Source organism: Prionailurus bengalensis, chromosome C1 (assembly GCF_016509475.1).
Source record: "Prionailurus bengalensis isolate Pbe53 chromosome C1, Fcat_Pben_1.1_paternal_pri, whole genome shotgun sequence".
Lineage (NCBI taxonomy): Eukaryota > Metazoa > Chordata > Mammalia > Carnivora > Felidae > Prionailurus > Prionailurus bengalensis.
In genome coordinates, this window is record NC_057345.1 from 9,593,526 (window position 1) to 9,608,346 (window position 14,821).

At 47.2% G+C, this 14,821-nt stretch overlaps 1 protein-coding gene across 2 annotated transcripts in view; it reads left to right on the plus strand.

Moving 5' to 3' along the window:
- The first annotated feature begins 1,033 nt into the window (after positions 1 to 1,033).
- The window catches only part of PDPN (podoplanin), a 29,110-nt gene continuing 15,322 nt past the window's right edge, over positions 1,034 to 14,821 (plus strand). Inside the window, exon 1 of one of the 2 annotated variants that reach the window (XM_043573796.1) lies at positions 1,034 to 1,416. In XM_043573796.1, coding sequence (XP_043429731.1) covers positions 1,350 to 1,416 — 67 coding nt within the window. In that variant the 5' untranslated portion in view covers positions 1,034 to 1,349. The remainder of the gene's footprint in view (positions 1,417 to 14,821) is intronic. The other variant, XM_043573797.1, reaches the window with a different exon arrangement.

Below are 14,821 nucleotides of genomic sequence, written 5' to 3' on the forward strand. Positions count from 1 at the left end.
TGGACAAAGTTCTACACTGGTTTAACAAGTGAATTCCCAAAGGGTCTGATTTAAGGAGTTGGGGGGTGGAGCCCAGGAATCTGAGCTTTTAAAGCAACCTCCCCCTTGTGATTCTTATGACAAAATAAATTTGGAATCAGGGTCTGGGGATGAGGATCTGAAAATAACCAACTTTCATACCAGTCAGGAGCTTTGGGGCATGCGTCTACGGTTCAGAAGGGAAAAAAGTAACACGCGTGCGCGCGCACACATACACACACACACACACACCAAGTTTGCCTATTGCTAACATCCAGCACCTGAGAAACGGCTTAAACCAGTAAAGCAGGGATCATGAGTCCAAATTCCAGGATTAAAAAGGATGAGTGTGGGCTGGAAGCGGACACAGATTTGGTGACCAGGTGGGGCCTTTGACATTCCTGGGCTACGACACCTCACTCCCGGCACACGGCCGTCCATCTGTCCGTCCGTCCAGCACCACAGCGCTACATCCAAAGGGAGGAGAAGCAGACCTCAAACTCAGCCTTTTTTCTAAAACTGCCAGAGCCAGGGAGTCCCCGAAAGTCCCCACCATCTCTCTCAGGCAGCCAGGATCCCAGAGCCCACCTGCTCAGGTCCCCCAGACAAGGCACGATCCACCAGCCCGATCCGCCTCCGGGCCCACCCAGATGAGGACCGCCACTTTTGAAGAAAGCCGTCAACTTCAATATTTGCGAGAACAATCCCATGCTTGGTTCCAAAATTATTGGCCACACGAGGAAGAGTTTACTCCTCCTAACAAGAAAAACGTAGGCTTGTGCCTTACTCCGAAAACAAAACAAAGCAAAAAAACCAAACACAACAAAAACAAACAAAAAAAAAAAAACCACAATAATAAAATAAAATGTTTTAAAAACTAAATTGCTCACTGCCTGCGTCCCCTTTCCCTCCTGTTGGGGCTCAGGGCCCTCCACAAGCCCTGGCAGCCCCCCACAGCTGCAGCCCTGTAACTTTAAACCTGGCCTGAGGTCATCGCTTTCGTGCTAGCCAAACAGAGGCAGAGGGCGGTCCTAGTGAGCCCTGGACTGGGACCACCTTAGGGCCAGCTGCTCCCCGCCCTCCTCGGGAGAGATAAATGCTGACTCCGCTCTCACTCTCTGCAAAGTTTCCAACTGCCAAGTTTGCTCCTCCGCTGCTGTGGGGGAAGGAAGCTCGGGGACCCCTCCCGCGCTGAGGCTTTTGCTCCCCGCCTTCCAGCCCCTGCTCTCTGGTTCCACTGGGCGAGGGCCTCTGGCTGCAGGGCTTTTTAATCTTCCCCTGGCACAGACACCAGCTGCACGGGCCCCAAAGAGGACCAGTCAACCAAGAAGATGTGGAAGGTGCCGGTTCTACTCCTGGTTTTGGGAAGCGCCTGGCTCTGGATCCCGGCAGGAGGAGGTGAGACCCAGCAGAACGGCTCCGGCAGGGTGGGGACGAGTGCGAGCTGGGACTTGCTGGAATGCCTGGGCCTGGTATTTGAAGTTGCCCAGGAGAGCAGAGGGGAGCTGGGAGTGTGCCCGCGAGGCTGGAGGATCCCGGGAAGGAGAGACGGTGGCTTAGCTGGTGCCGAGTCCCCACAGCAATGGCTGAGCAGGGTGTGAGGAGGAGACCCCGCATCCACGGGCAGCAGGGGTGGGGAGCAGAGAGGGATGTCCCTGCAGGGCAGGCCACCTCCTGCCCACCCCCTGCTCAGCTCATGAGACCTAGGGTAGAAGGCAAGAAGCAAGGAGCCTTCCCCTGGCTGGGCTGCGCTTTCCTATAGGGCTGTGCATGGGAGGAATGCACATGGCCTCAGAAGAAGTTGGCCCTGGGTATCAGGAGGGACACTAAGCAGTACTGGGGTGGGGAGGACTCCCCTGTGCGGCGATGGTCTCCCTCTGGTGGCCGCCTGATCTTACACCCTGTGCGCAACGTGTTGGACACCCCAGGGACCCCCATCATTGGGATTGTCTGGAAGAGGCGTCAGTTCTCCTCCGTGGAGAGGATGCCGCGTGTAGCAGGACTGAGCGGAGGGCTCCTGAGTAGCGTGGGGCAGTGGAGGACTGTTGTGAGCCTTGAGGCATAAGCTGGTTTGGGGCCCTGTGTTGAACTCGGCCAACACCAATGACAGAGTGAGTGTTTGGCGTCTCCTTGGACTTTAACTGCATTAGATCTGCTGGTGGGGGCTCCGCCTGCCCGCCAGCTATGCCTCCCCCGCCCCTTTCCCTCTTCGGACTCTTCCATCCACTTTATTTTTATCTGTTTCCCCGCATAGAATATAAGCTCTGGAGAACAGAGCTCTGTCCTAGTCTCGATCCCTAGGGCCAAAACCATATCTGGCACGAAGTAGCTGCTCACTAAATCCTGGCTGGAGGAGCTGTAAGCTCACTCGTGATCTTTGGAGTTGGAGGTTGCTGAAAGGTAAACTCTTGTATTTTCCAAATGGAGGCTAGAGGAAGGTCTCCTACCAGAAAAAAAATCCTTCTGGGAGGGAGTGGCTGGTGGGAGGGTGGACCTCACCTAGGCAGCTATAATTCCGCACGAAGACAATAATACCCAGCCCTGGGGAAATTATACAGGGTGTACTACTCTGTGCCAGGCCGTCTGCTTCAGAGAGACTTGAGCAACTGTTTTTACAGGGCCGTGGGCTATTCATGGCAGGTCCTATCTTTGGAACTTCTCTTTCCACTGGAACATACACAGCTCTGCCCTTCACTTACGTTTCCCTTTTGGCAACACAGTGTGCAGAGGATGCCGTTTCGTGCTCCCCCAGGCCAAGGTGTGGGACACCCCCAAACTGAGCCTCATCCCAATTTAGCTAAGGGAAGGCAACAGCTGGGCAGCATCCTCTGTTTCCTCCTAGGAAAGCGTTGGCTGTAATTATCCTTACGCCAGTTTTTGAATGTCAGAGGTGCTTTAAAGGAGGGGTTTGCCCGAGGCGTGAACCTGACTTAGGCCTCTGTAAACCTTGTCTGAAAAAAAAAAAAAGAAAGAAAGAAAGAAAGAAAAGAAAAAAAAAAAAGAAAAGAAAAGAAAACAAAGCAAAGCAGAAAAACTACCAGCACAGTCGGTACTAGAAAATCTGTACTAGAAAATCTGTTAACGGCAGACACCCCCCACCTTCCCCCCCTCCCCCCCACACCCCCCCTCCTGCCCCAAGCTGTGTGTGGACACTGAATTGCTGGGCTGCCTTCGAGCAGCTGAGGCCCAGGAGGGGTTTTGTCTGAGGATAATGACTGAGGCGATGTGAATATGGATGAATAACTTCATTGAGCTGAGCTATTGTGGGTCTTGTTGCGGAGTTGGGCCGGGGGTAATTATGGGGATGAATTTTATTATCCTTCTCACAGGATCCTACTCCCTACGGGGTTTGCTTCCTCTGCTGTATGATCTGGTTCAGTTTTGTACTCTGGTCCTATGTGTCATCGTCTTTGGAGCTGAGTGGCTCCAGAGGAATACCGTTGTCCGCACATCTGGCCTTCTCCTGGATCGTCAGGCCCCACCCTCACTCTGAACTTTCATACAAAACACGTACCCCGGGGCCCATCCGGTATGGTTTCTTTTGTAAAATTCTGCAGGCTGCTGCTCGCTACAGACCCACATGTGATTTTTCCGGGACCAATCCACCCAGGATTAATCATGCGGTGAACAAATTTCCCTGTGATTTCCCCGAAACTCTTGGCAGTGAGTTTCAGAGGCCCTGAGACCTTCATGAGTTGCTGAGAGTTTCTGTTCACTTAAAGACATCTATCAAGCATTTAATAAACACCAGGTCTGTTAGAGTCTTCGCGAGGGAAGTCTATCCCTTACACTGGTGTGTGAGATCCAAAATAGCATTTTTTTTTTTAATTTTTTTTTTCAACGTTTATTTATTTTTGGGACAGAGAGAGACAGAGCATGAACAGGGGAGGGGCAGAGAGAGAGGGAGACACAGAATCGGAAACAGGCTCCAGGCTCTGAGCCATCAGCCCAGAGCCCGACGTGGGGCTCGAACTCACGGACCGCGAGATCGTGACCTGGCTGAAGTCGGACGCTTAACCAACTGCGCCACCCAGGCGCCCCCAAAATAGCATTTAATGGAAAGAAAAAAAAAATTTTTAAGAAGGATCCAGGTGAGAGAAGGCTAAGTCAGAACTTGGCGGATAAGGCAGGACCCTGGCTGAGCGGAGGTATACGACTCCTTCTCTCTTTCTCTGGCCTCTAAAATGAGTGGTCCATGAGTAACTCTCTACCAAAGAATTGTAAAGCCCCCAAACCTTGGCGTGACAGTGAGTGGTCTGGCCAAGTGGGGAGGACACCACCTCTCTCCCATTTCCACCCCCGCCACGTGCTGGGAATGTCACAGTTCCCTCATTTAACCATGGCAACTCCTTAAATTATACATCACTATCTTCAGAATATGCCAGAACTGGGTTTCAGAGATGGGTCTAACTCCAAACCCCAGGCTCTCTTCACTACATTACAAAACCACATAAGAACCAAAAGTTGAACTTGAAATTGAAGGTTTATGTCATTTTAAGCTCCTTAAACATGAATATATATATAATATTATAATATAATATAAATAAATATAAATAAATATAAACATATTTTATATATAAATATATATAAATATATAAATATAATTATATAATTTTAATAATTATATAAATTTAAATTTAAATAGTTTATATATTATATAATTTATATAATTTAAATATATAAACATACAACTATACACATATAAATATAAATAATTTATATAATCATATAATTTGTATAATTACATAAAAATAAATATATAAATATAAATATATATAATATAATATTATAATATATATATATAAAGGTATAAAAAGTCCTTTACACTAACTACTTGCTATAATATTCCTATAGAATGAAGACATCACAGTACGTTGAAATAGGATTCATTAATTCCTTCCCCGTATGGTAATCGAGCATCTCCTGAGTGCTTGGTACAGGGCCAGGTACTGGATTTGAGCTGTGAGCACTTTCGGGAGAGGCACACCTAACATTACAAAGCATTCCCTGAAGTCTTCACCAGCAGAGCAACGGACCTGTGCTTTAAATTCCATTGGCTTATCTGAATATTTGTCATATTTTGGGCTCCAAGAACAGGCATGCCAGGTTACAACTTGTGGAAATGTTTCAGGGGAAGATGTAGAGAGACAAAAGACCCAAATGCCCAGCACTACCCTGGTGAAACTCATTTGAATAATCTGAATAAGAGCCTGCAAGGCTCTCGAAGGAAGCCTTGCCATTCCTGCCACCCTGAAACCCCTCCAGGAAACCCCCAGCGTGAGCGATTTGTTGGAAGAGAATCAAATGACTGGGGGCACGGGGTGGGGAGCCCTCCTACAGCCAAGTCAACAGTTATCAAGATGAGTCTTGATAGATTCCCATGGGGGGGGGGAAGATAAGAAATGAAGCAACCTCGATTGAAATTTTGAATCCGTTCCCTACTGATTTCTTAAAACTTTGGGGGAAAGAAAGAGATCAGGCATTTGATCCGAGGGCTACAGGACAGAGCCAGGTTAGGGAACAGCTGGAATTCTGCCAACTTCATGCAAGTGGGGAAAATGAGGTGACAGCTTCTTTCCTCCTTGCCCCACTCCAGGGCCCATCAACCACTGGCACCTGGTGGGGGGACCAGTCCAAGGCAAGAATTCCCTCGGGCTTCACACACAGGGGTGGGCAGGCTCTCCCTTCTTTTTGTCTGGCTGGGTGCCTTTGCCTGGGGAACTGCTCAGACGAGGTGGGCTTGCCCTCTGAGGGGAATCACTCTGAGTCCAGAAGGAAGTCTGCAGATCTGAGCACCTCATTCACTTAGTTGTCTGGGGAGCTTGCAGACTGAAATTGTTTGGGGTAACACTCAATTTCATGCAGGGGGTGGGGGGAAATCAACAAAAGGATAATCATCTTTCTGGAGGATGATGGGCTCTCCACCAGGGTCCAGGGGGATAGAGCTGCCAATGCCCCAGGCAGTGGAGAGAGTATCACTGAACACAGGGGGTAATGAATGACATTGACATTGTTAACGTGTACAGCATGCAAAGTACTGTCAATTACACAGACAACAGATAGGAAGCAGAGAAGGGGTGCTAGAAGATGTGATGAGAATGCAGTATTTTCCTGCAATTCATTACAATGTCTCTATCCAGGAGAATAAGACGCAACCTAGCACTGAAGGCTGTTATCGATAAATAGTGTCCTGCCTGAGGAAGAAGGTGTCAGTTTGCTGAGAATCTAGAAAGGGAGAGAAAAGTGATGAGGATTTGATGATGGTAAACCCGCCCTACCCAAGGAATTCATTTATTTACCCAGTACATATTGAGTGACTGCTTTGTGAGTCGGGCAAGGCACATGTAATCCCTGTTTACAGCTAGTATGCAGGAGATCCTATCTGGTGGCCATGGGTGTTCTGATCTCAGTCACAGTGTTCTATGGTGAATCAGGGACCTCTGTTCCATCACAGTCTGGAAATGTACTCCACCCAAGAGCCCCACCCTTTGCCTTTGTTTTATACACACCGAACAGCATCCCAGGTAGTTCACTCCTGAGAAGGGCATGGTGTGTTTGGTGTGGGAAAGCTGTCTCCTGTTGGAAATAAACTATTTGGTTTCCTGGCCTCTTGTGAATTTGGCTGATGGGAAACAGTATCATCTGAGTTGGATCACCCCATAGTAAGATTAAATTTCTGGATCTATAAAGCCAAGGGAACTGGATTCTGGTTGGGTGGTGGTAACAGCAGTAACTATGTAATAGCAGCTAACCTCTACTGGGTGCTTAGCAATTTCCAGCACTCTCCAAGCCCTGCTTCATTTAATCCGTGCTGCAGACCTGCAAGGTAAGAACTATTTGCATTTCATAGGCCAGTGAAGAGGCTCAGAGAGGTTCAGTTACTTACACACACAGGCAGGTAGTAAATAGCAAAGGTGAGACTTGAATCCAGGCAGCCCAAGCCCAGAACCCATGCTCCTAACCACTCAACGCGACAGCCACCCATACTTGGGCTCAAGGCTTCCAAGGACACCCAGAAAATCAGCCAATTGGTTTCTTCAAGTACCCTTACAGTAACAACATCACCTGGTATTTGTTAGATGCATATTTCAGATTGAAGAGCTGGCTGGCGTTGGGGTACCAAACTGAAGGTCATGGTCCTGCCCCTTTACATATTTATAGGACACACATGTTATTAAGAACTTAAGAGCTAAGGGTGGCTCAGTTGGTTAAGCCTCCGGCTTCAGCTCAGGTCATGATCTTGTGGTTCACGAGTTCGAGCCCTGTGCTGACGGCTCGGAGCCTGGAGCCCGCTTCGGATTCTGTGTCTCCCTCTCTCTCTGCCCCTCATCCGCTTGTACTCTGTCTCTCAAAAATAAATAAAAACATATTTAAAAAAAAAAAACACTTTTAAGAGAGAAAGAAGGAACACGAAGCGGGATCGCAGCTCACAGAGAGAAGCAAGACGAGTGGGTGTGGTGTAAGCGTAAAAAGAACATACAAGACAACATAAAACAACATGTCCTGAGCAGCACAAACCATTATGTGCTCAGAGTTTGGAGATGAGATTCTTGCGGTTGTCAACAGTTGGAAAAAAAAAAAAACCATATGGGGCAGATGGGAATTGATCTTGACTGTGAAAAATGGTAGGATTGGCCGGACAAGGTGGCAGAGAAGGGCAGTCCAGGCTGGAGAGACTGCTTGAGCAAATGCATGGGAGTTGGAACAACCTGGAGTTTGTGTGGGAAGATGCATGGAGGCTCACTGGTGTTGGAGGAAGGGAAGTCGGGGGGAAGGACGAACCCCTGATGAGTGAGAGAGTTGGACCTTTTTTTGTAGGCAATAGGCAGTAACCACGAATGGGAGTGAGGTGGGCCATGAATTAGCAGTTGTCAGAAAAAAAATGATGACAGGAACCATATGGGATTGAATCTAGTTTATGGGACCAGTGGGGTGGGGTGGGATGGGGGGGTCAGGAGATAAGAGACTAAGTGTGATGACAACAGAATGGGGGGGGGGGATGAGGTCAGATTTGGGGAATCAGAGCCAGCTACTGACTTGTAGCTCAGTATTTCCTGATTTCTTACTCTTCCCTCATTTCCTGCATTCTTACTATTCGCCTCTTAACCACACAACACTATTTACATTTTTTTTATCCATAGGTAACTCACATATCATAAAATTAACCCTTTCCAGTTCAAGAGTCAGGGGCACCTGGCTGGCTCAGTCGGTGGAGCGTGTGACTCTTAGGGTTGTGAGGTTGAGCCCCACGTTGGGTATAGAGATTATTTAAAAATAAACTCATAATGGGGCACATAGGTGGTTCAGTTGGTTAAGCGTCCAGCTTCGGCTCACATCATGATCTCCTGGCTTATGAGTTCGAGCCCCGCATCGGGCTCTGTGCTGACAGCTGGGAGCCTGGAGCCTGCTTCAGATTCTGTGTCTCCCTCGCTCTCTGCCCCTCCCCTGCTCATGCTCTGTCTTTCTCTCTCTCTCTCTCTCTCTCTCTCTCAAGAATTAAAAAAAAAAAAACATTAAAAATAAAATCATAAATAAATAAAATAATCAAACCCTTAGGAATTTCTCCCGTCCCCCTACCCCCACCCCCTGCAACCACTGATCTGTTTTTTAGGCCTATAGATTTGCCTACTCTAGGTATCTCATATACATGGAATTGTACACTATGTGGCTTTTTGTGCCTGGCTTCTTTTCACTTAGCATGATTTCAAAAGTTCGTTCCTGTTGTGGTGTGTGTGTCTCAGAATTTTATTAATTTTTTGTGGCTGAATGATGCTCCATTGTGCGGATATATATACCGTCTGTTACATATCCACTCATCAGTTGCTGGACACTTGGGTCACTTCCGCTCTGAGGCTAGAATGAATAATATTGCTGTGGACATTCATGCACAAATCTTTACGTGGATGTGCTTTCATGTCTCTCAGGGATATACCTAGGAGTAGAATCGCCCGGTCATACGGTAACTCTATGCTGAACTTTTTAAGGAACTGCAAACTGTTTTCTAAGTGGCCGCATCATTTTACATTCCTCCCAGCGATGCAGAAGGGTTCCAATTTTTCCAATCCTTAGCAGTACTTGTTATTTTCGGTTTTTTGTTTCATTTCATTTATTGATGGAAGCCATCCTAATGGGTATGAAGTGGTATCTCATTGTGATTTTGATTGACTAACGATGTTTAGCATCTTTTCATGCACTTGCTGGCCATTAACCTATCTTCCTTTGGAGCAATGTCTATTGAAATCCTTTTCCCATTTTAAAATTGAGTTGTCTTTTTATTGTTGAATTCTTTTTAAAACATGTTTATTTATTTTGAGAGAAAGAGAGAGAGCATATGCACACACGTGAACAGGGGAGGGGCAGAGAGAGAGGGAGAGAAAGAATCCCAAGCAGGCACCATGTTCAACGTGGAGCCCAACTCAGGGCTTGATCCCACAACCCTGGTATCCTGACCTGAGCTGAAATCAAGAGTCAAACAGTCAACTGACTGAGCCACCCAGGCGTCCCTGTTGAATTCTTTATACATTCTGGATACTAGACATTTATCAGACATATGAATCGCAAATATCCTTCCCATTCAATTTCTTGATGGTGTCCATTGAAGCACAAGTTTTAAAATTTGTGATGCAGTCCCATTTATCTCGCTTTCTTTTATTGCTTATGTTGTTGGTGTCATATCTAAAAACCCATTGCTTCATCCAAGGTCACAGAGGTTTACTCTTATTTTTACCTCCAATAGTTGCATAGTTTAAGATCTTAAATTTAGGGTTTTGGCTCATTTGGAGTTACTTTTTCTATGTGATACGAAGTAGAGATCCTACTCTGTTCTTTTGCATGTGGCTGTCCAGATGTCCCAGAACCATTTGTTGAAAAGGCAATTCTTTCCCCCATTGAGTTACTCAGGCACCTTTGTCAAAAATCAATTGACCATAAATGGATGGATTTCTTTCTGGACCCTCAATTCTACTCCATTGTTGTGTACATCTGTCCTTACGCCAATGCCACACAGTTTTGGCAAGCTGCCTTGCAGTTTGGTAGTAAGTTTTGAAGTTGGGAAGTGTGAGTCTGCCTCCTTTGATTTTTTTTTTTTTTTCAAGATTGCTTTGACTATTCTTTTTTTTTTTTTTAATTTTTTTTTTTCAACGTTTATTTATTTTTGGGACAGAGAGAGACAGAGCATGAACGGGGGAGGGGCAGAGAGAGAGGGAGACACAGAATCGGAAACAGGCTCCAGGCTCTGAGCCATCAGCCCAGAGCCCGACGTGGGGCTCGAACTCACGGACCGCGAGATCGTGACCTGGCTGAAGTCGGACGCTTAACCGACTGCGCCACCCAGGCGCCCCTGCTTTGACTATTCTTATCACTGTATTTTAGTTACTTGTATACACCTCTTGCCCGTTAGAGAAGAGAGCAGGAGCCATTCCTTACTCAGCACTTAAAAGAACATATGGTTGGTGCATCGTAAACATTTGTCAGGAGGAAGAGGGAGGAAACACAGTGATCCAAACTTTGGGCAGAAATGACAAGGAGGCAGGTGATAGAAATACAAAAAAAAGCAGGTTGGAGGGATGATAAGTTTGGAACCAATGTTATAAGAAGGATTTCAAGTCTGTGTACTCTGTTTTAGACGCAGTGACTTTGAGGTAATAGTTGGACATCCAGTTTGATGTATCTGATGGGTACCTGGGGAGATCATCAAAATGGCATCAGAAATAAACCCTGGACATACAGTTTGCTGCCTGAACTCCTCCCCATTCATCAGAACAAGGGGAGAAAGGTGGCAAGGAGGGTCAGAAGAGATTGTCCCCCCCCCCCACCAGCTGAGAACAATTATTTTTAATAATCTACCGAAGCACACTTCAGACTCCCCAGCCAGGCTCAGGATCAAGGCCGAGGGCAGCTAATGGAAACACAGCCACATTCTGCACATTCCTGCAAGGCCTCATCCTCCTGGCTGCACAGCTGGGCTGTCTGCAAGCTGCATGGGTAGGTGGTGAGGTCAGATCTAAAGGGGCTTCTCTTTTTACTCTTGCAAAATCAGGGCTTGCTCAGCTGACAGCCTTGAATGAATCAGAAGCTCAGTTTCCGAGCAGATGGCGAGTGTTTCCCAAATGGTCCACCACGCGGTTGAGATGCACTGCTCCGGGACATGACTTCTAAAGCAGGTTTTTTAGTCATTTGGTTTTTCAAGTACTCAACAGTCCTCACTATGAGGTGGCCTTTCTAACGGGACGCCAGACCCAGCTAGTTCCAGAAAAGTTATTACGGAGGTGTTGATTCCAGTTTACCAAGCTGAACTCATTTCCTCTTTTACAGAGAACATTCTGCTCTTGGTCAACAGAAAACCTCTCCCCGGGCTGAGTAATCTTGGTTGAGGTTGTAACCAACAGCATCCAGTTTTAACGCTGGAGGAGTCCTGGGCCCTGTTTGTGGTGGGCGGGGGTGGGGGGGGGGTGGGGGACGGTGGTGAGTGGGTAAGTTGATATGTGAACACTGAAAAGGGGGATATTCATGTATTCATTCAGCTCACAGAGGCCACGCTGGTGGGTGGGAGGCTGCAAACCTCCAGCAGAAGGGGGTGTTGCCCTCAGGAAGCTTATAGATGCTAGCAGAGAAAAAGTAGCCAGTGTCGGTGTTATCCTGTGCTAGTTCAGAGGAATTACTTTCTCTTGTCACCTTGGGAAGGCTCTAAGGGAAGGAGTCTCGCACCGGGGCCAGGTAGAAGAGTAGGTGGGGTTTAGACGACAGTGCAGTCAGAAAATGAAACTTCGGGTGCCCTTGGCATCCAGAAGCCCAGGGAGCTGCTTCAGTGCCACCCCAGTCATTGCCACATGAAGTAGAGGGATTATGAGGGGAGCTGCAGGAAAGTAACCAGGATACACGGGGGCTGTGTGAGACGGTGGCTCGAGCGGGGCTTGGAGTCTGACAGATCCGATGTCTAATCCCTGTGTCCCCACTTGCTGGCTACATGGGCAGTTTACTCAGGGTCACCGTCCTCAGCTTCAAAATGAGAATGACATTCGTTTGCAAGGCTTTTGTAAAGATCAGGAGAGAGTGCTGGGCACCACGGTTTGTACATTTTCCCCTAAATTCAAAAATAGCAGCCATTATTATAATACCTACCTCCTTGGAAGTGCAGACTGGTGCGGCCACTGTGGAAAACAGTGTGGAGGGTTCCTCAAAAAGTTAAAAACAGAACTGCCTTATGATCCCATAATTCCGCTCCCGGGTATTTATCCAAAGAAAATGAAAACACTAATTCGAAAAGATACATGCACTACTATGTTTATTGCCACATTATTTACAACAGCCAAGATATGGAAGCAGCCCAAGGGTCCATCCATAGGTGAATGGACAAAGAAGATGTGGTGTATATATGCAATGGAGTATTACTCAGCCCTAAAAAATGAAATCTTGCCATTTGCAACAACACGGATGGATCTAGAGAGTATAATGCTAAGTGAAATAAGTCAGAGAAAGACAAATACCATGTGATTTCCCTCTTATGTAGGACTTAAGAAACAAAACAAAGAAAGAGACAAACCAAAAGACTCTTAACTATAAACTCAAAAAATTCTTAACTCTTAACTATAGAGAACACATGGATGGTTGAGGGGAGGTAGGTGGGAAGATGGGTGAACTAAGTGAGGGAGATTAAGGGTACCCTTATCGTGAGGAGCATGGAGTAAGTATAGAATTATGAATCACTATATTGTACCCCTGAAGCTAATATAACACTATATGTTAATTACACTGGACTGAAAAATAAATAGAACAAAATACCTGCTTCTCAGATAGCCGTGGAGACTAACTGTGAAGACTTGTGAAGGGCACACAGTGGGTCTCAGCTGATCTTCCCCCATCAGGTGAGAGAAAGAAGGCAGGTGGCTGGGAGCCTGGTGTCACGTCTAATGGCCTGCATGTTCTGTTCTATTCACCTGCCAGTGACTGGGTGTGAGCCCTTGCTATGGAATTGAAAGATGAGTCCCCAGCCACATGGCCCCCTCTCCCTTCTTTTACTGCCCATGCTCAGCTACAGAGCTCTTCAGAATTCTGCCTCTTTTGGGGGCACTGTGGGGCCCCGTCTCCAAAGTCAAGGAACTCTGCTCCAAATCTTGATGTGTGGCATTTCTTCTGATTTCTTCAGAGGAACTAGTGATACCTGTGTGATCTCAGCCTTGACACGTCTCTCTTGAATTTCACAGGGGAGGCACAGGTCCCCAGTGCTAACAGTGGATGGTCACTCCTCGCCATTGGTCTGGGCCTGCAGGGACTGCCAGGATGAGACACCGAGCAGCAGGCTGCTGCTCACCACAGATTGAACAGCAAAGCCACAGAGCTCATCCTCGGAGGGGCATTGTCCTATTTTCAGCCACGTTCGGGGGAAGGGGGAAGGTAGTCAACAACTCTTGAGGGAAGCACAGTGGACAGTAGCAGGGTTTTGTCATGGAAGGGATAATTCAAAAGGAACGTCCTACTTGGGTGTCAGTGTTCTCTTTCCAACCGTTGGTCAACAAACATCTACAAAAGGCTTACCATGGTGCCAAGCACTGGGACCATGGGGCAGTGTGGACTTTAAGTAGCACTGTGCCACCTGGAGGAAAATCATCATGGGATACCGAGTGGCAGGGCCAAGCCTTCAAGGAGCTGCCTAGATTTTCCATGGCCACACTTTTGATCCAGTAAGCACTTTACCAGGGTCCAAGGAGAGGGTGGCTTAGAGGGGGAACCCATTGCCACATCAGTGATTATACTGACCACAACCCAGTGTCTGCCAGGAGCTGAGCACAGGCGCACAGCTCCGCGTCAGCAAGTGGTTTTCAATATTCCAAGGAAAGGCTCCTTCACAAGGGTCAGAGGATGGGCTGGCCCGTAGGACAGGAGGAGTAACTCAAAAGATGTGGTGAAGAAAAAAAAGCTAAGTCCCAACACCTTTCTTCTGGTTGCAGAAACTAAGGGAATAACATCAAACAGCTAAATTGGGGCCGTTTGAATGGAGATGAAGAACCATATGAAGATCTGAGTATCTGGGGATCACTGTGGGTGGTCTGCAGGGTGCTAGAAAATGTTGGAGGTTGGCACCTTTCCACAGCTCTGGGTGTGTTTATTTTCAGGCTTTGGAGCACAGCATTGAGACATGATAGAAAAGTGATACGCAGAGGCCTATGTCTGGGCAAAGGAACAGAAGCAGACATTTTTTTTTTTTTTTTAATTTTTTTTTGCCTTTGTTTTCCAAATAGGTGTTTTGACCTCTCTCTAAAAGCATTACTTCATCCTAAATGTAAGTAGGGAGTGGGGAATGCTAGAATTAATCGCTTGGTAATTACCCTACTGGGGAAAACCAGAATTTCCTAGGATGTAAGAAAAAAAAGGGGGGGCATTCTATTTCTCAGTGGCCACGGAAACCATTCCCTGGCCACGTATTTCTCCATCTTCAAAGGCTTTACTTGTGCATTTAGACGCTGGAACAGCTCAACATGGAACACACCAGGGACCACGAAAGACTGCCTTGATCTGTTGGCGAACACCACAGGTTTTCTTTGAAAAACCCCGGGGCTAGCTCAGCGTGTGACTTCTTTATTGCTAAAAATCAACTTTCCTGTTTCAAGATAAAATGCTTTGGAGGCCGCTTCTCCAGCTGTCTGCTTCTGAGGCTTCAGGTCAGCAGAAAGAGGGCAGCGGGAGCTTCTCCCGCCTGCGGACATGGCAACCAGACAGAGGCTCTTAAACTTAGGGAGGGGACTTCCGTGGCTCTCCTAACGAAACAAGGGAAGTCCAGTAAAAGACTCAGCATCATACAGTCAGT